The 21033-nt window shown below is 46.1% G+C and overlaps 1 protein-coding gene, 1 long non-coding RNA gene and 1 pseudogene across 4 annotated transcripts in view; 1 reads left to right on the forward strand and 2 right to left on the reverse strand.

Moving 5' to 3' along the window:
* Positions 1 to 3418: 3418 nt before the first annotated feature.
* LOC144684414 (uncharacterized) overlaps positions 3419 to 21033 on the reverse strand; it is a 52960-nt gene continuing 35345 nt past the window's right edge. Inside the window, exons 2-3 of the long non-coding RNA XR_013577496.1 lie at positions 17651 to 17713; positions 3419 to 3567 (exon numbers count right to left, since the gene is read on the reverse strand). This is a non-coding gene — a long non-coding RNA (uncharacterized LOC144684414). The remainder of the gene's footprint in view (positions 3568 to 17650; positions 17714 to 21033) is intronic.
* LOC144684413 (multidrug and toxin extrusion protein 1-like) overlaps positions 7905 to 21033 on the forward strand; it is a 52111-nt gene continuing 38982 nt past the window's right edge. For all 3 annotated transcript variants that reach the window (XM_078548176.1, XM_078548177.1, XM_078548178.1), the window contains exons 1-3: positions 7905 to 8237; positions 15649 to 15750; positions 17843 to 17911. In XM_078548176.1, coding sequence (XP_078404302.1) covers positions 8091 to 8237; positions 15649 to 15750; positions 17843 to 17911 — 318 coding nt within the window. In that variant the 5' untranslated portion in view covers positions 7905 to 8090. The remainder of the gene's footprint in view (positions 8238 to 15648; positions 15751 to 17842; positions 17912 to 21033) is intronic.
* Positions 15004 to 15488, reverse strand: LOC144684269 (small ribosomal subunit protein uS19 pseudogene; annotated as a pseudogene).

Raw genomic sequence — 21033 nt, forward strand, 5'->3', positions numbered from 1 at the left:
CCTCAGCTTCTCTCCCCTCTGAACTACTTTTCAGGATCCCACTCCTCCTGCCAATTTAGTTTAAATCCACCCCAACAGCATTAGCCAACCTCCCCGCGAGGATGTTGGTCCCGTTCCTGTTCAGATGTAACCCACCCAGCTTATACAGGTCCCACCTGCCCAGAAATGGTTCCAATGCCCCAGGAATCTAAAGCCCTGCCTTCTGCACCATCTCTCCAGCCACGCATTCATCTGCTCTATCCTTCTGTTCCTATATTCACTACTGTGCGGCACCTTTGAAGTCCTGCTTTTACAGTTTCCTAACTAACTCCCTAAAGTCTGCTTGCAGGACCTCGTTTCTCTTTCTTCCAGTGTCATTGGTCCCAACATGGACCACAAGATTTGGCTGTTCACCCTCCTCCTTCACACTGCTCTGCAGCTGTTCTGTGACATCCTTGACCCTGGCACCTGAAAGGCAACATACCATCCAGGAATCACGTCTACTGCCACAGAAGCGTCCGTCTATTCCCCTCACTAACGAATCCCCTACCACTATTGCCCTTCGACACTTCTTCCTCACCGCACCCCCCCCCCCCACTCCCCTGCCACCCCCGGAGCAGCTGGACCACCCACAGTGCAATGGCCTCGGCTCTGGTTGGCCTCCATGGAGGAACCGTCACACTCAGTGTTTTCCAAGGACGAAAAACGGTTTGCGAGTGAGATGCACTCAGGGGGTTGTTCCCTCACTACCTGCCTGGTCCCCTTCTTTTGTCTGGTGGTCACCCATTCCCTCTCTACTTGCACTTCCTTAAACTGCAGGGTGACCACGTTCTGAAACATGCTATCTACAAAGCTCTCAGCCTCGTGAATACACCATAGTGACCCCAGCTGCCACTCCAGCTTCAAAACCCGGAACTCAAGTGGTCAAATACTTGTGTTCCAACCATATTTTCAAGAACCACATTTTTTTTTTAATTTGGAAAGGCATTGCATTATTTGGACACTTGGAAGCTGACCTGGATTTTTTTTTTAAAAAAGGCCATAAGTTCATCTTGGACTGTTAACAAGCATGCCTTTTCTAAGAAATTGCATGACTTCAGCTAACTGACTAGCATAGCCCTTGATGGGGGAGAGCTGTTTGCTTATTGGAACTGCAATTACATTAATTGATTTAAAAAAGCTATTTTAAAGGCAAAGGCCCTAGTGATTTACTGGAAATCACCTGATGGAGCTGAGCTTTATGTTTTGAACTTGTTGTTTTGAACTTAGTTGGGAATGAACTGAGAAGGGAAAACTGCCCAGCATGCACCCTCCTTGCCTTGTCTGAAATACAGTGTGGTTATCAGTATTTAGCTAGGAGTCCTCACTACAGTAGAACTCATCTGTATTTGGAAACCCGAGAAGCTGCGACAAGAAGGAATGATCTGTCTCCATTCTCCTCCCCACCGAAGCTCCGTTGGTGAGAACCTCCAGGCATCTAGTAGGACTAGCGATCTGTCTTCATACAAGGGAGCTCCAGACCGACAGCATTGATACCCTGTGAACTTTATCATCTTTTATAAAGTTTTTCCTCCAACCGCCCAGCTACGCAGAGACCTATTTGTTTGTTCTCTGTTTGTGTGTGTGTGTGTGTGTGTACTGGGGAATTTTTAAAAGAGTTAAATAGCTATACTTCCAGATTACAATTGTATATCAACCAGTTCTTGCAACCTGCTTTTAAAAAAATATTTGTTTTATAATAAATCAATCATTCTGAGTTTATTGAAAGAAGCCTGATTAAAATCTCTTTTATTCTGGGTCTATCAGTAGTGAAGGTAAATAATTGCCCATTTTGGTGAATGAATTAAACATTTACTAATGGTGTGAGCTGTGGAGTAGTAGGGCTTGATGACCTGCACACACCTCCCATCCTGATTGAAACACGTCATTAGACCGATAGAAAAAGTTAATAAATAGCCATTCACACAGAACTTGAATTCAATTAAAGCATTCAATTTTTTTCAAGAGCTTACCATAAAATGGTAAAAACCAAATCATATTACTGCTTTTTGGGTATTTCTGCAACATGTCTTTCATTAAAGGAAACTTTGGGCTAAGGTTAGTATTAGCATTTAGCTCTTTGGATGGAATCAATAGCATTAAATATAATTTGTTTGATCTGAGATGGAGTCCGGAGTTTTTGACTGAGAGGTGGGATGCCAATCTGAGATTGTAGCCTTCTGCTTGAGGCTATTCCAACTGGCTCAGTCCTATAGCCAAATTTTGCAATTGATATTGCCTTTGAAATACCAATGAAAGGTCCCTTTTGGATGTAGATCAAATGATGATCCGCATGCCTGGTGCTGCTTTGTTGATTGATAAGAGTGGATTGGTTGGAAATACAAGATAAAAGGGCTCTGTGCATACAGGGATGATTGAGCACGCTAGAAATAGTTTGTTTTATTTCCACGTGTTGGCACTAATAAACTATTGACAAAGCCTGGTTATTGTTTCTCCTTCTTCAAAAAATTACATGGCAGACATTATAAACCTACTGTGATTAGAACAGATCATTAGTTATAGAAACAAAAACAGTGACATGCTTGCATCAGAATGAAAGCTTGCATTGACAGGTCCATTAATTGACAATATTTCAGAGAAATTACAGCTATCAACACATGTTAACATGAAGTGACCCAGCTACTGCTCATTATTGTTGTGTAAACACTTTGGAGGACACTGCTTATTTCTTGCTTCTTCCTTTTTGGTTCTGGCTACAAGCCACATGATTATAATATAAAGCAAGAATTATTACACTCCCCCCACTCCCCGACTACTCTACCCAGGGGGCTCCCCTGATCACCCCTGACTCCACCCCCCACCAAGGGTTTCCCCCACCGGCACGGGACTCCACCACCCCCAAAGCCCTGGTGCGCCTGACTCTTACTCCCAACCCCCCACTCCAAGCTCAAACCCCCTCCCCCTCCGACCACCAAGGACCAGCACGCTCCCTCCCAATCCCTCACAAGGCCAGACCCCTGCCACTTGAGGCCCGACCCAAGCCGATCTGAGGCCCAGATCCCCCCCCCACCCCCCCACCTGACGTCCTCCCCCACACCCCCTGCAAGGCTCAGCCAACCTCCCTCACCCCCAGACCCGACCCGATCCAAGGTATAACCCTTCCCCCCTTTAGGCCCGACACCCCCCGACCCAGAGGCCCGACACCACCCCAACCTCCGACTCCCCGCCCACATCCCGGCCTCCGGGCACCCCTCCAATCTCCAAACCACCACAACTCATCCCCAACCTCCGGCTTCCCTGACCTTCCCCCTCTGACCTTTGACCCCTGACCTCTGATTTCCCCCACCGACCTCCGAAACCCCTCAACTCCCCAAATCCTATCCACTTACCTTAGACACTTACCTTTTCCCTGGCCTGTCGAAACTTTTAAATTTCAATGGACCCTTTAACTTACCTGGTTTACGGCAGCTAATGCCATAAAAAATGAGCATGGCCTTCTTCACTTCGACTCTCCTGTACCTCGATACTAGGCCCCGGAGACATGCTTGCACTGCCTGGATCTCGCCCGGCCTGAGTTGGAAAGTTGGGCTGGATAGGAATGAAGAAAAATTACGGTAAGAAATTGGGTACGGAGTGGCAATCCGCTGATTGTCCCTCCAAGGAAGTTCAGGCCCTTTCATATTTTATTTAACATTTTATTGCAGAAAAGTCCTGGAAAGAAAATGCCATGGCACATGGTGGGACAGGAACTGTTACCCTGTACCAGCTTCAGCTGTGACGGGTTCAGAAACAGAAAAGGCAGGAACGGCCCGAGGGTAGGGGGAGTGGGGCCATGATAGAGGGGCTGTTCCAATGAGAACTGGGTTGGGGGAATGATGGAGGGACAGGACAATGATAGAGGTGGGTTAAAGATAGAAGGATCCTGGCAATGATTGCAGGGTCTGAATAATGATAGCAGAGACAAGGGAAATAATAAAGAGGCTGGGAAATGATACAGGGGTGGGGAGATCTGGGGGCTGTCTGTTGGAAACCGAGGAGGAGCAATGATATGGGAGCGGTGCAATCACAGCAGGAGAGATGGACATATTATAGGCTGTGTGGCAATGATAACAGGGTGGGGAAATAGAAATGGGGCAATTATTTTTTTTATTCATTCGCGGGATATGGGCTTTGCTGGCTGGGCCAGCATTTATTGCCCATCCCTAGATGCCCTTCAGAAGGTGGTGGTGAGCTGCCTTCTTGAACCGCTGCAGTCCATGTGGTGTAGGTACACCCACAGTGCTGTTAGGATAGGAGTTCCAGGATTTTGACACAGCGACAGTGAAGGAACGGTGATATATTTCCAAGTCAGGATGGTGAGTGACTTGGAGGGGAACTTCCAGGTGGTGGTGTTCCCATCTATCTGCTGCCCTTGTCCTTCTAGATGGTAGTGGTCGTGGGTTTGGAAGGTGCTGTCTTAGGATCCTTGGTGAATTTCTGCAGTGCATCTTGTAGATGGTTCACACTGCTGCTACTGTGCATCGGTGTTGGAGGGAGTGAATGTTTTTCGGTGTGGTGCCAATCAAGAGGATTGCTTTGTCCTGGATGGTGTCCAGCTTCTTCAGTGTTGTTGGAGCTGCACTCATCCAGGCAAGTGGGGAGTATTCTATCACACTCCTGATTGTGCCTTGTAGATGGTGGACAGGCTTTGGGGAGTCAGGAGGTGAGTTATTAGTTGCATGATTCCTAGCATCTGACCTGCTCTTGTAGCCACAGTATTTATATGGCTAGTCCAGATCAGTTTCTGGTCAATGGTAACCCCCAGGATGTTGATAGTGGGGGATTCAATGATGGTAATGCCATTGAACATCAAGGGATGATGGTTGGATTCTCTCTTATTAGAGATGGACATTGCATGACAGTTGTGTGGCACCAATGTTACTTGCCACTTGTCAGCCCAAGCCTGGATATTGTCCAGGTCTTGCTGCATTTGGGCATGGACTGCTTCAGTATCTGAGAAGTCACAAATGGTGCTGAACATTCTGCAATCATCAGCGAACATCCCCACTTCTGACCCTATGATGGAAGGAAGGTCATTGATGAAGCAGTTGAAGATGGTTGGGCCGAAGACACTACCCTGAGGAACTCCTGCAGTGATGTCCTGAAGCTGAGATGACTGACCTCCAACAACCACAACCATCTTCCCTTGTGCCAGGTATGACTCCAGGGAGAGGTTTCCCCCTGATTCCCATTGACTCCAGTTTTGCTAGGGCTCCTTGATGCCACACTCGATCAAATGCTGCCTTGATGTCAAGGGCAGTCACTCTCACCTCACCTCGGGTGTTCAGCTCTTTTGCCCATGTTTGAACCAAGGCTGTAACGAAGTCAGGAGCTGAGTGGCCCTGGCAGAACACAAACTGGGCATCAGTGAGCAGGTTATTGCTAAGCAAGTGCCACTTGATGGCACAGTTGATGACCCCTTTCATTACTTTACTGATGATGGTAGACTGATGGGGCGGTAATTGTTCGGGTTGGATTTGTTCTGCTTTTTGTGTACAGGACATACCTGGGCAATTTTCCACATAGTCTGGTAGATGCCAGTGTTGTAGCTGTGCTGGAACAACTTGGCTAGGGGCACGGCAATTTCTGGAGCACAAGTCTTCAGTATTATTGCCGGAATGTTGTCAGGGGCCATCACCTTTGCAGTATCCAGTGCCTTCAGCCGTTTCTTGATATCACGTGGAGTGAATCAAAGTGGCTGAAGACTGGCATCTGGAATGCTGGGGGCCTCTGGAGGAGGCCGAGATGGATCATCCGCTCAGTGCTTCTGACTGAAGATTGTTGCGAATGTTTCAGCCTTATCTTTTGCACTGATGTGCTGGGGCCCTCCATCATTGAGGATGGGGATATTTATGGAGCCACCTCCTCCAGTGAGTTGTTTAATTGTCCACCACCATTCACGGCTGGATGTGGCAGGACTGCAGAGCTTAGATCTGATCTGTTTGCTGTGGGATGACTTAGCTCTGTCTATCACTTGCTGCTAATGCTGTTTGGCATGCAAGTAGTCCTGTTTTATAGCTTCACCAGGTTGACACCTCATTTTTAGGTATGCCTGGTGCTCCTGGCATGCCCCCTTGCACTCTTCATTGAACCAGGGTTGATCCCCTGGCTTGATGGTAATGGTAGAGTGGGGGATATGCCGGGCCATGAGGTTACAGATTGTCTTCGAGTACAATTCTGCTGCTGCTGATGGCCCACAGTGCCTCATGGATGCCCAGTCTTGAGTTGCTAGATCTGTTCGAAATCTATCCCAATTAGCACAATGGTTATGCCACACAACACGATGTAAGGTATCCTCAATGTGAAGGCAGGACTTTGTCTCCACAATGACTGTGCAGTGGTCACTCCTACCGATACTGATCATGGACAGATGCGTCTGCGGCAGGCAGGTTGGTGAGGATGAGGTTAAGTATGTTTTTCCCTCTTGTTGGTTCCCTCATCACCTGCCACAGACCCAGTCTAGCAGCTATGTCATTTAGGACTTGGTCAGTAGTGGTGCTACCGAGCCATTCTTGGTGATGGACATTGAAGTCCCCCACCCAGAGAACATTCTGCACCCTTACCACCCTCAGTGCTTTCTCCAAGTGATGTTCAACATGTAGGAGCACTGAATCATCAGCTGAGGGAGGCAGTACGTGGTAATCAGCAGGAGGTTTCCTTGCCCATGACATCATGGGGTCAGGAGTTGATGTTGAAAACTCCCAAGGCAACTCCCTCCCGATCGTATACCACTGTGCCACCACCTCTGCTGGATCTGTCCTGCCGGTGGGACAGGACATACCCAGGGATGGTGATGGTGGAGTCTGGGACACTATCTGTAAGGTATGATTCTGTGAGGATGACTATGTCAGGCTGTTGCTTGACTAGCCTGTGAGACAGCTCTCCCAATTTTGGCACTAAGGAGGACTTTGCAGGGACGACAGGGCTGCAATTGCTGTTGTCGTTTCCGGTGCCTAGGTCAATGCCGGGTGTTCTGTCCATTTTCATTCCTTTTTTGTTTGTTACAACTGAGTGGCTTGCTAGACCATTTAAGAGTCAACCACATTGGCGTGGGTCTGGAGTCACCTGTAGGCCAGGACGACAGATTTCCTTCCCTAAAGATGGGGTTTTACAACAATTGTTTCATGGTCATAATTGAACTTCTAATTCCAGATTTTTATTGAATTCAAATTCCACCATTTGCCATGGCTGGATTCAAACCCTGGTCCCCAGAGAATTATCCTGGGTCTCTGGGTTACTAGTCTAGGCAACAATACCACTACGCCATCATCTCCCCAGTTATAGCACAGTGCAAAAGCAGGTGGGGCAATAGTGGGGGCAGGGCAATGATCAAGGGGTAGGGTAATTTTAGAGGGGTGGGGTAATTGTAAAGGGGTGGGGTAATTGTAGAGGGAATTGGGCAATGATAGAGGGGCGGGGTAATTGTAGAGGGGCTGGGGCAATGATAGAGGGGCGGGGTAATTGTAGAGGGAATTGGGCAATGATAGAGGGGCGGGGTAATTGTAGAGGGAATTGGGATGATAGAGGGGCAGGGTAATTGTAGAGGGGCTGGGGCAATGATAGAGGGGCGGGGTAATTGTAGAGGGAATTGGGATGATAGAGGGGCAGGGTAATTGTAGAGGGGCTGGGGCAATGATAGAGGGGCGGGGTAATTGTAGAGGGGCGGGATAACTGTTCAAGGGCTGGGCGAAGGGTGATGGTAGAGGGGGGCAGGGTTAGAATCGTGATTGGAGGTTGCAGCAGAGGCGGGGCTGAGCTCCCTCAGCTGATTGGCCGCCCGTTGATAGCGCCCGCAATGGGAGGCGGAGCCCGATGCGGTAGGCGGAGGAGTGATTGGCAGTGCCTGTAGCCAATCGCGGGGAGCCGTGCTGGAGCCTGGGCGGGGCGACGCGACGGCGGCGGCCAGGTGAGTGGGGGAGGAGCTGCTCACCTGGACTCACCTGGAGGCGGGCCCGGCCCGCACAGTCTGAATCAGGTACGCTCGGGCACGGGGCTCCCTGTTTAAAGCCGTAATTTCGCTTCCCTCCCCAGCGGCAGGAAGCGGCTCGGGGTGCAGTGCAAGCCCTTGAGGTATGGCCCAGTCGGCAGATGTGACCATTAGCGATGGTAGCCCGGCAGCAGGCAGCTCGGAGCGCTCAATATTGAGGAGAGTGACTGGCATAAGCGAGGACAGTTTCTGGAAAGAAGCGAAGGAGCTTTCCCGGCTGGCTGGGCCAGTGGTGAGTTTCTATTTTAAATCATTGCGTTAAAAATTAATGTTGCTACTCAGCCTTTCACAGTATTGCTCAGGAGCAAGACCATTGATCATCCTCAGATGAAGTTGGTTTAGAGAGTGGGATAATTGGGCTAAGGCTTGTTGTTATAATTTAATTTGCCTCTTTTTAAAAAATTCTCACCTATGTACTAATTTCTGTTTATAATGTTCTATGTCCAAATTTGGAAAGCTGCCTGGTATTCATACTTGGAGCCATAGCTTTGAGCCAATGATCCCGAGTCCTCCATCCCTGGGAATGTCCTGTCCCACCATCAGGACAGACTCACAAAGGGTGGCAGCACATTGATATGTAGTCAGGAGAGAGTGGCCCTGGGAATCCTCAACACTGACCCCAGACACCATGAAATTTCATGGCATCAGGTCAAACACAGACGGGGAAACCAGATTATTACCTACTGCCCTCCCTCAAGTGATGAACCAGTATTGTGCTATGGTGAACACTATTTGGAAGAAACAGTGAGGGTAACAAGGGCACAGTACGCACTCTGGGCGAGGGAGGCGAGGGATTTCAATGTCCATCCCCAAGAATAGCTCAGTAGCAGGACTACAGACTAAGCTGGCTGAGTCCCAAAGAAACATCTGCCAGGCCTTGCCTGTGGCAGGTGGTGAGAACACCAACAAGAAGGGAAAACCTAATTAACCTCATCCTCATCAATCCATCTGTTTCAGCTGTATCTGGTCCTATTTGCACACAGCAAGATCACAGCAACAGATGAAATGAATAGCCAGTTAAACTTGTGTTGGTGCTAATGGTTAAGCCTATGCTATCATATTATGAAGCCAGTGTCAAAAGTGAGTGTGGGTCAAGATCATTCCTTGTTCAAAGATGAAAGTTGAAAGATCTATAATCTTATGTAGGGCAGACATTCCTATTCACAAAACCTTACTTCTTGTAATCCTGTAAGAAATGATTTTGGATCAGAAGATGTAGAATCCATATGGGTGGAGGTAAGAAATAACAAGGGGAAGAAGACACTGGTGGGTGTAGTCTATAGGCCCCCTATAAGTAGCTATATTGTAGGACAGAGAATAAATCAGGTGATAATGAGGGCATGTAAAAAAGGCAGTACATTAATCACGGATGACTTTAATCTTCACGTAGATTGGGAAACTCAAATTGACAGAGCAAGAATTCATGGAGTGTATTCAGGACAGTTTCCTAGAACAATATGTTCTGAATCCAACCAGGGTCCAAGCTATTTTGGGTCTGGTAATGTGTAATGAGGCAGGTTTAATAAATACAGAATTACCTGGAAAAACTCAACAGGTCTGGCAGCATCAGCGGAAAAGAAAAGAGTTGACGTTTCGAGTCCTCATGACCCTTCAACAGTTCTGTTGAAGGGTCATGAGGACTCGAAAAGTCAACTCTTTTCTTCTCCGCCGATGCTGCCAGACCTGCTGAGTTTTTCCAGGTAATTCTGTTTTTGTTTTGGATTTCCAGCATCCGCAGTTTTTTGTTTTTATCTCCGGTTTAATAAATGATCTCAGATTAAAAGACCCTCAAGGAAACAGTGACCATAACATGGGTGAATTTAGCATTCAGTTTGAGAGTGAGAAACTTGGGTCGGAAACAACTGTGGCAAACTTAAATAAGTATAATTACAACGAATGAGGGCAGAGTTGGCTGGAGTGGACTGGGAAAGGAGTTTAGTAGAAAAGACGGTTGATGAACAATAGCAGATGTTTAAGAAAATAGTTCATGACTCTCAATAAAGATATACCCCAGTGAGGAAGAAAGATTGTAGGAAGGGGATAAACCAACCATGGTTAACCAAGCACGTTAAGGATAATATCAAATTAAAAGAAAAAACATACAATGTGGCAAACATCAGTGGTAAACCAGAAGATTGGGAGAGTTTTAAAAACCAACAAAAGATGCCCCAAAAAAAAAGAGGAGAAAATAAACTTTGAGGGTAAACTAGCAAGTAATATAAAAACGGACAGTAAGAGCTTCTTTAAATATATTAAAAGGAGGAGAGAGGCCTAAGTGAACATAGGCCCCTTAGATAATGAGGCTGGGGAAATAATAATGGGGAACCAGGAATTGGCAGAGGAGTTGAATAAATACTTTGCATCAGTCTTCACGGTAGAAGACACTAATACCATTCCAAAAATACTAAATAATCAAGGGGAAAAGTAGGGGAGGAAATAATACAATAACTATCAATAGAGAAGAAGTACTAGGGAAACTAATGGGGCTGAAGGCTGATAAGTTTCCTGGACCTGATGGGTTGCATCCTAGGATATTAAAGAAAGTAGCTACAGGGATAGTGAATGCACTGGTAGTAAACTTCCAAGAATCCTTAGATTCTGGAAAAGTCCCAAAAGGACTGGAAAACTGCCAATGTAAACACCCTTATTCAATAAGGGAGGGAGACAAAAAACAGTTAAGTGTAGGCCAGTTACCTTAACATCTGCCATTGGGAAAATGTTGCTGTCCATTATAAAGGATGTAATAGCAGAGCGTTTAGAAATAGATAATATAATCAAGCAGAGTCAGCATGGCTTCGTGAAGAAGAAATTGTGCCTGCCAAATTTATTAGAATTCTTTTGAGGAGGCAACAAGCAGGATAAAGGAGATCTAGCACATGTAATATACTTGGATTTCCAAAAGGCATTCGGTAAGGTACCGCAAATAAGGCTACTTAATAAGATAAGAACCCATGGTGTTGGGGGTAGTATATTAGCATGGATAGAGGATTGGCTAACTAATAGAAGACAGAGTTGGGATAAGGGGGCCATTTTCAGGATGGCAACCTGTAACTAGTGAAGTGCCGCAGGGAGCAGTGCTGGGGCCACAATTATTTACAATATATTAATGACTTAGATGAGGGAAGTAAATGTACTATCGCCAAGTTTGCAGATGAGACAAAAATAAGTGGGAAGGCAAGTGATGAGGATGACACAGAGCAGAGGGATATAGACAGGTTAAGTGAGTGGGCAAAAGCTTAGCAGATGGAATATAATGTGGGAAAATGTGAGGTTATGCACTTTGTAAGGAAGAATAGAGGAGCTGAATATTATTTAAATGCAGAAAGCTGCAGGACAGAGGGATTTGGGAGTCCTTGTGCATGAATCCCAAAAAACTAACATACAAGTTCAGCAGGTAATAGGGAAGGCAAAGGGAGTGGAGTATAAAAATAGGGAAGTCTTGCTAAAACTATACAAGGCACTAGTTAGACCACACCTAGAATACTATGAACAGTTTTGGGCCCCTTACCTAAGGAAAGATATACTGGCATTGGAGACAGTCCGGAGAAGGTTCACTCAGATGATCCTGGATATGGAGGGATTTCCTTATGAGGAGAGGTTGAGTAGGTTGGGCCTGTACTCATTGGAGTTTAGTAGAATGGGGGGTGACTTTATTGAAACATACAAGATTCTTAGGGGGCTTGACAGGGTAGATGCTGAGAGGTTGTTTCCCCTTGTGGGAGAGTCTAGGACCGGAGGGCATAATCTCAGAGTAAGGTGTTGCCCATATAAGACAAATGAGGAGGAATTTCTTCCCGGAGGGTAGTAGATTTGTGGAATTCTTTACCATAGAGGCTGAGTTGTTAAGTATATTCAAGGCTGAGGTAGACAGATTTTTTTAATCAGTACGGGAATCGAGGGTTTTGGGGAAAAGGCAGGAAAGTGGAGATGAGGAATATCAGATCAGCCATGATCTCATTGAATGATGGAGCAGACTCAATGGGCTGAATGGCCTACTTCTGCTCCTATGTTTTATGGTCTTAATCATGAAATAGGGCACATCAAAGACGTCCTGCTGGATAATGGTTACCCTGCTCAGATCATTTCGCGCTGTATATCACTCGAATTCATGAACGGGAATAAGGCTGTCACTTTCGGACCTGAAAAGTGCCCAGTCTACCCCTGATTACCCTAAGGGTAAGGTATGTCAAAAATTTGAGCAACAGGTGAAGCTAGCTGTTTGACGGTGTTACTATGCAGTAGCAACGTGAGTGGATTCGCCACTAACAGGATGCTGCCGTTGAGCCAAAAAGACATTCAGCCGATCACACGAATGAGTAACGTGGGATATGAATTTCGGTGCCAGTGTGATGCTAGGCATGTAGGCCGTACATCCCAAAGACTGCCTGATTGTATCAAATAACATGTCCCAGCCACTGTTTGCAATGGGCAGGGTACACACCGTACCCAACAAGCCCATCCTTGCAAACTCAAAACGCAGTGTCCAACATTAGATGCAATTCCACAATTGGACAACATTAGCTAAATAATCCTCAGTGTGCTAAGAGTTACTCTGACAACCAATTTAAGATTGTCAGTTGGGCTCGCAGTGTGGCACATTTGCGTGTCCTGGAAGCTCCATATATTAATACACAGGGCCCTGTTCTTTGTAGGCAGAAAGAACATATACACACATTGTTTAGCTGAAAGAGGCGCAAAGTAAATAACAGCCATTTGCTGACTCATTCCTCAGGGCAGTCTTGACCAATCAGGGTCAAGCTGCCTGGTTTAAATTTCAAACCATGCTTAGCAGTTGACTGTCAGTTACCATCAGTCGTGCATTCTCCATGGCAACTCCACTTGCCAACCAATCAGCACTCTCGTCACATATAGAATAAATTATTGTTTTCCCCTTATATTGGTATTCTTGTGAGGTGTCCTGATGAGTGCGAGACAAGGAGCTTAGACATGTCTCTTTTATCAGCAATAATCATGACTTTTGGTTATTTTTACCAGTGAATATATACTATTATAATTTGTACATCCTAAATTTCCCATTCAGTTTTGATATGTCCGCTGTCATAATTTGGTTGCTGGTTCTGCTCCCTGGATAGCTGTATGGCACAAGTTTCAAAATTCTCCTTTAACTCTGTCGCCATCTTGTGTAGAATCATAGATTGATACACCACATGAGGCCACTCGGCCCATTGTGCCTGTGCCGAACCTTTGAAAGAGTTATCCATTTAGTCCCACTCATCTACCCTTTCCGAATAGCACTGAAAATGTTCCCCCTCCAATTATTTATTCAATTTCCTTTCATATGATATTGTTGAATTTGTTTCCGCCGTCCCCTCAGGCAGCACATACTAGATCACAACAACACGCCGCGCTTATATAAAAACAAGCTCTCATCTAATTGTTTTTAATCAATTACCTTAGATCTGTGTCTTCTGGTTACTGACCATTCAGCCACTGGAAACAGTCTCTCATTATTTACTCCATCTAAACCCTTTAGGCAATCCCTTAACCTTGTCTGCTCTAAGGCAGTCCATTCCAGCTTCTTGTCTCTCCATGTCTCTGGAATCCAGTATCCTTGGTACCATTCCAGTAATCTCCTCTGCACTCTCTTCAAAGCCTTGACATCCTTCCTAAAGAAAAATGTAATTTTAACTAGTTGAGTACCTAGTTTGTGTCAGAAGTACTCAGGAGGGTTAATCTGCATCATTTCATTTCAGTGGTATGTACCGGTGGTAAAACACTGGCTTTCACTGTTTTTTATTGCAGTTCGTTGCTGTTGAGATTATCTCACTTGGAACAGAATGCACATTGTGTAATGTGAATAGTGAGTCATTTATTGTTAATGGCAACATCATGGGCAATTCACTTACCTGCACCTGTATAAAATAGAACTATATTTTTTATTACCATTTCCAGTAACGTTGAACTGTGAGCTAAACGTAGGTTGGCTTTTTGTTATTCTAAAATCTGAATTATTTTTACATTTATGGGATGCGAGTGGCATTGGCAAAGCCTTGCATTTATTGCTCACCCCTAATTGCCCTAGAGAAAGTGGTGGTGAACCGCCATGGTCTGTGTGGTGAAAGTACTGCCACAGTGTTGTTGGGTAGTGAGTTCCAGAATTTTGACCAAGTAACGATGAAGAAATGGTGATTATATTTCCAGTCGGGATGGTGTGTGACTTGCAGGTGTTTCTATGTGCCAGCTGCTCTTGCCCTTCCAGGTTGAGGTCATGAGTTTGGGAGGTGCTTTTGAAGAAGCCTTGGTGAATTGCTCCAGTGCATTCTGTAGATGGTACACAATGTAATCACGTGCTTCAGTGATGGAGGGTGTGAATGTTTAATATGGCGGAGCAAATCAAGTGGACTGTTTTGCCTTAGATGCTGTCAAGCTCACTGAGTGTTAGAGCTGCGCTTTCAAGAACACAAGAAATAGGACAAGGAGTAGGCCGTATGGCCCATCAAGCCTGCTCCGCCATTCAATATGATCATGGCTGATCTTGGGCTTCAACTCCACTTTCCCGTCCACTCCCCACATCCCTTAGTTTCTTGAGAGACCAAAAATCTGTCTATCCCAGCCTTAAATGTATCCAGTGATGGAGCATCCACAACCCTCTGGGATAGAGAATTCCAAAGACACTCAATCCTTTGAGTGAAATAATCTTTTCTCAGCTCAGTCCTAAACGATTGGTCCCTCTGAGACTGTGCCACTGTGTTTTTGATTCCCCGATCAATGGAAACAATCTCTCGGTGTCTATCCTATCAAGTCCTTTCAGAGTTTCGTAGATTTCAATGCCTCTCATTCTTCTAAACTCCAGAGAATATAAGCCCAATTTACTTAGCCTGTCATCATAGGACAACCCCCTCAACCCCGGGACCAATCTAGTGGAACTTTACTGTACCACCTCCAATACAAGTATATCCTTTCTTCCTGCACATAGTATTCCGGATGTGGTCTTACCAAAAACCCTGTACAATCGCAGCAACTCTTCTTTATTAATTTTATTTAAGCAACATTCCCATGTAAACGGTTTCCTTCAGAGGAATGAACCTGGAGGAGTGATTGGCACCGATACCAGGACTGCTTTGCTTGACAGGCTTGTAGGTGATGGAGAACTCTCCAAGGTAATGTCCAATCATTTCAGCCTTGATTTCAACCTGGTTAAAGGTTTTCCCATTGTACACACCAACCATGCTGCCGACCATCTCCGGGAAGATAACCGTATCCCGAAGATGTCTTGGCAACTTCTGGTTTCTCTGTTGGTAGGAGCTTCCTTTTTGGCCGTGCGCAGCTTTTTCGGGAGGGACTGTCTGTTTGTGGCACAGACCGGCCGGTGCAGGCCCCTGTTCACACGCCTACGCTGATGGGCACAATACGACTGCATCAGCTGTTCGTAATACCTGTCAAAGGGCTGATCCAGGTCAACACCTCTGTTGATAAATTTCCTCAAAGTTCTTTTCTTCTTCTGTTCTACTTGGTCAGCCATTTTCACCTGGCCTCAAAAATCTGCTTTCATATTCTTATGACCAAATTGAATAACTTCGCACTTCCCCAGTCATCTGGGTAGTATTCCATCGCACTATGAAGTTTTGTTTAAATATGTGTTCAAAAGAAAGCCTAATGGACAATTTCATGTTTTTCTACAGTTTTTCTCGCACCTGATGGTCTTTAATATAAGTGTTGTCAGCTCCATATTCTGTGGGCATTTAGGAAAAGTTGAGTTGGATGCTGTTTCACTTGCCACAGCTGTAAGTATGTCGATGATGATTTATTGTATAGAAATATCTGTTTTGTTAAGTACAAGCTGAGCTGCAGTAGATTGTTTTTAAATTGATATTATGTGCTTACTAACAGATCAAGTGCTTTTTACAAACAGAAAACAGATTTCAATAACATCACTGAGCCAAATAGCCTGAGAGATTCTTGGGTTCATTTGCTGGTCCTTGCTGATCTATCTGATATCAGAAGAGACAGCAGTATCCTTAACCTTCAATAAGGAGGCAAAAAGTATGCCAGAGATCCTGTGATAGACATGACTCAGCAAGTCACATTCTCCCCTCTGAGTCAGAGGTTGTGGGTCCAATTCTCACTCCAGAAACTGAACTGGACTAGACATATAAATACTGTGGCTACAATAACAGGTCAGAGGTTAGGAATCCTGCAGCGAATAACTCACCTCCTGACTCCCCAAACCTGTCCACCATCTACAAGGCGCAAGTCAAGACCGTGATGGAATATTCTCCCCTTACCTGGATGAGTGCAGCTCCAACAACACTCAAGAAGCTTGACACCATCCAGGACAAAGCAGCCCACTTGATTGGCACCACATCCAAAAACATTCACTCCCTCCACCACTGACATAGAGTGGCAGCAGTGTGTACCATCTACAAAATGCACTGCAGGAACTTACAAAGGCTCCTTAGACAGCACCTTCCAAACCCATGACCTCTACCATGTAGAGGGACAAGGGCAGCAGACACTTGGGAACACCACCACCTGGAAGTTCCCCTCCAAGCCACTCACAATCCTGACTTGGAAATATATTGCCGTTCCTTCACTGTCGCTGGGTCAAAATCCTGGAACTCCCTCCTTAACAGCACTGTGGGTGTAACTACACCACAGGGACTGTAGCGGTTCAAGAAGACAACTCGCCACTATCTTCTCAAGGGCAATTAGGGATGGGTAATAAATGCTGGCCTAGCCAGCGATGCCCATAATCCCATGAATGAATTATAAAAGAGGCTTGAGCACAAAATGCAGGTAGGTGGTCCCATTGCAGAGATGAGGGACTGCTGCACTGTCAGAGGTGTGCTATCTTTCAGATGATATGTAAAACCAAGGCCCTGTCTGCCCTCTTGGGTGGATGTAAAAAAAATCTCAGGCAACTATTTCAAAGAAGAATAGAGGATTTATCTTGTGTCCTAGCCAATATTTATTCCTCAATCAAATAATTAAAATCAGGAACAGTAGCACTGTAGTTATGATACTGATCTAGCGATCCAGGGGCCTTGACAGATGATCAGAAGACATGAGTTTGCAACTGGAAAAGTTAAATTCAATTGAATAAATCTGTAATTAAAAAGCTAACTGACCATGTGATACAAAAGCCCATCTGATTCATTAACGTCCTTTACAGAAGTAAAACTATCCACCTTATTAGTTTAGCTTACATGTGACTCCAGACCCATAGCAATGTGGCTGATTCTTAACTGCCCTCTGAAGTAGTCTAACAAACCACTCAATTGTTAAGTAGGTGGGTCAGCTCCAATTAGGCAATTAGGGCTAGACAGTAAATGAAAACCTGCCCAGCGATGCCCACATCCCGTGAATGAGTATAAAGGACTAAAGTAAAGATTATCTGGTCATTATCTCATTGCTATTTGTGGGAGCTTGCTGTGCACAATTTGGCTGCTGCATTTCCTAAAATTACAAGAGTGACTGCACTTCAGTGGCACTTCGTTGGTTGTAAAGCACTTTGAAATGTACTGAGGCCATAAAGGTGCCATATATATGCAAGCCTTTTTAGTACTTGGTATCCAGTGATGTCTCCTGAAATGATTGGTTGGGAGGATTTTGGATGAGAGCCGTGTTGGTTTTCGTTGTGAGGCATTCCACAGTGAAATAGTTGGTCAGTGTTGGCTAACCTACCTCACATCTTGGTTGAGATCAGAGCTGGCAGTGTCCTGGAGCTGTACCCCACCACATCAGTACCTATGGGGAGAAAGTTAAAGGAGACATAAAATATTAATTCCTGTAACATGCATTAATCTTTTACGTTTTGTGATAGCATAGCAATGGTGCCTGCAACAATATGATGTATTGTATGATTCTTTGTCACAGGTCATAAATATATCAGGTATTTCGATAGGTGTTGGGTTGTCTTCAGCATGTGACACGCTTGTATCTCAGGTAAGCGCATAATCCAGATTACAGTAAAGCCCCTGCATTCGTGGGGGTTACTTTCTTGTGAAACATTGCAAACAACGAGATCGCGAACGACGAGCATTCTCTACAATAAGAGTCAATTATATAGGCTCCAGCAATGCAAGGGCAGCATTGGTTTGTGTAGTTACTCTACAGCAAATTGTGGGTATGTGACAGATGGTTGGTGGGGGGAGACTCTGAGCTCAATGTTGTAACAAAAGGGCCAGAATTTTGCGTTCCGAACACACGTAAAACACTGCGAAAGGATGTCGGGCGTGCGTCCTGACATCATTGCACACGCGTGCAACATTGAGGTCAGCAGGTGCGCGTGGGAGTCGGAGCAGTGCCTGCTGATAATTAAAGGGCCAATTAAGGCCATTTAAAAAGCCAATTGTCAGCGATTTTACGTTGCCCATGGGATTTTTTTTCTAGCTTGTGCGGACAAAGCAGGTGGGCAGATTTTAATTTTTCATAATTTCCTCATCCCCAAGCGGGGTAAAAGGACCCTGGAGCAGCAGCACTTTCTCTGTCATTGTCATTCCTTTGCTGAGCGAGTACAAAGTTGTCCCAGAGTTTCTTGGCAGTTTCTTAGCATCTCGTTTGATTGTCAAGCCTGCCTTTCAGCTTCTCAGGTCCACATCTTCCCTGGAAGGTTCCCCGGAGTATTGCAGCCCAGCTCTCCTTCATTTTCAAGGCACTGCTCCTCTGCATCCCATCTAATGGGGATAGTGTATTCCGCTGGTGGAACCTGCTCTGAAGAGGAAGAGAGGGAGAGGAGGCCAGGTGGGCATGGGCAGCATCCCAACGACAGCCCTTTAAGAGGAGAGGCATGGGCTTAGTTGGTACAGGGCCAACAGGAAGGCCAAGGTGGGAGGGCACACTGAAGACGCCACAACGCAGCGTCTAGAATTTTCAGGCAGTGCTCCAACTACCTCCAGATGTCTGAGGTCCTGTGCTGCAGGAGGCTCCGCCTCTCCAGGGACACAGTGACAGTAATATGTCACATGATAGGTCCATAAATCACCTCCACCTGCGTGGGCAGCCACCCCATGCCAGTGGCTTTGAAGGTCACAGTGGCCCTCAACGTCTATGCCTCTGGTTCTTTTCAGGGCTCAGTGGGGGGACCTGTGCGGCATTTCTCAATCAGCTGCTCACAGCCGTGTCGAGCTCGTGACTGATGTTATCTTTAGACACACCCACACATTCATCCACTTCCGGACAGGTGAGGGAAGCCAGGCGGAGAGAGCACGAGGCTTCACTGCGATGGCTGGGTTCCCCGATGTCCAGGGTGTAATAGATTGCACTCACATGGCCATCAAGGCACCAACAGGTGAGCTGGGAACTTTCATAAGCAGAAGGGGGTTGCACTCAATGAATCACAGAATCACACAGTGCAGAAGAGGTCTTTGGCTCATCGAGTCTGCACTGACACGTGAGAAACACCTGACCTACCTACCTAATCCCATTTACCAGCACGTAGCCTGTAACCTTGAATGTTAAGATGTGCCAAGTGCTCACCCAGGTACTTTTTAAAGGATGTGAGGCAACCCGCCTCCACCACCCTCCCAGGCAGTGCATTCCAGACTGTCACCACCCTCTGGGTAAAAAAGTTTTTCCTCACATCCCCCCTAAACCTCCTGCCCCTCACCTTGAACTTATGTCCCCTCGTGACTGACCCTTCAACTAAGGGGAACAGCTGCTCCCTATCCACCCTGTTCATGCCCCTCATAATCTTGTACACCTCGATCAGGTCGCCCCTCAGTCTTCTCTGCTCCAACGAAAACAACCCAAGTCTATCCAACCTCTCTTCATAACTTAAATGTTTCAACCCAGGCAACATCCTGATGAATCTCCTCTGCACCCCCTCCAGTACAATCACATCCTTCCTATACTCAAATGAATGTTCAGATTGTCTGTGACGACAGGACACAGATTCTCCAAGTTTGTGCCCATTACCATGGGAGCTCACACGATGCTTACACCTCGCGGCACACACAGGTACCAAGGCTGTTCATGGCTCTCGCACGAGTGGATGGATGGTTCGTGGGTGACGAGGGCTATCCCTTGAAGAGGTGGCTGATGACCCCACTCCTGGGCGGTGGTGGAGAGGACTATCGGGCTGCTGAAGATGCGCTTCAGATGCCTGGACCACTCAGTGGTAACATTGCAGTATCCTCCAGAGTGTGTCTTCCTCATAGTCATCGCATGCTGGGCCCTGCAAAACCTGGCTCTGGCAAAGGGGGACCCACTGGAGGCTGAGGAAAGTGAGGCAGCTCCACAGGCCACGGAGGATGACTCCAGTGATGGATTAGATGAAGAGCCTGGGGAGGTGCAGGGTGAGAACCTTGAGGCAGAGGACAGGAGCCCTCATGGAGGCAGGGAAACCAGGGATGCTTTGATCCAGCGAACCTTCTGCTAGGAATCCAATAAATGCTGGCCCAGCCAGCGAAGCCCACATCCCGTGAGTGAATTTTTAAAAAAGGCATTGATACCTTGTCAAGCCAATGGCACTGTCTCCTTGGCTCGCAATCAATAAATGAGAGCCCAACCCAGTACACCAGCACCACACAACACCATACATTTACAAGCCAGTGCTGCATCTGGCACCTATTCAAACCATCCATCCAGCCAACTCAGCCCATTTAATTAAAATAAATGTTTATGGTTCTTAACCTGAACAAAGAAAGTGTCCATCCCTAACACAGAAGTAAAAAAAAAATGACCAAATAGCATTCCCTTTGACTCCCAAGTTTTAGCGAATCAAATGTTGATGCATTTACATGAAATGTTCACCGATTTATTTGTCTTTTTAACAGAACTGGACTGAGATTTGGACATTTCCAAGTTAATCTCTCCATTCAGGCTGCATTTCAGCTGCAACCATTCCATTCACTCCTGTCAGAAAGGTACTTTTAAAAAAAAAATTAAATGTCCACTTCCAGGACTAATGGAAGGAATCCACTTCCAGAGACTTCCACACCATCTCCCCACTAAAACGTGCCGAGGTCTCCGCTCCATCATGGCTGCCGTCTCCTTGGCACCAACCACTGACCGCGGTCACATCCGTCCAGAATGAAATTAATAAAATGGAATAAGTTCATTTAGAG

This window comes from Cetorhinus maximus, chromosome 9 (assembly GCF_964194155.1).
Source record: "Cetorhinus maximus chromosome 9, sCetMax3.hap1.1, whole genome shotgun sequence".
Taxonomy (NCBI): domain Eukaryota; kingdom Metazoa; phylum Chordata; class Chondrichthyes; order Lamniformes; family Cetorhinidae; genus Cetorhinus; species Cetorhinus maximus.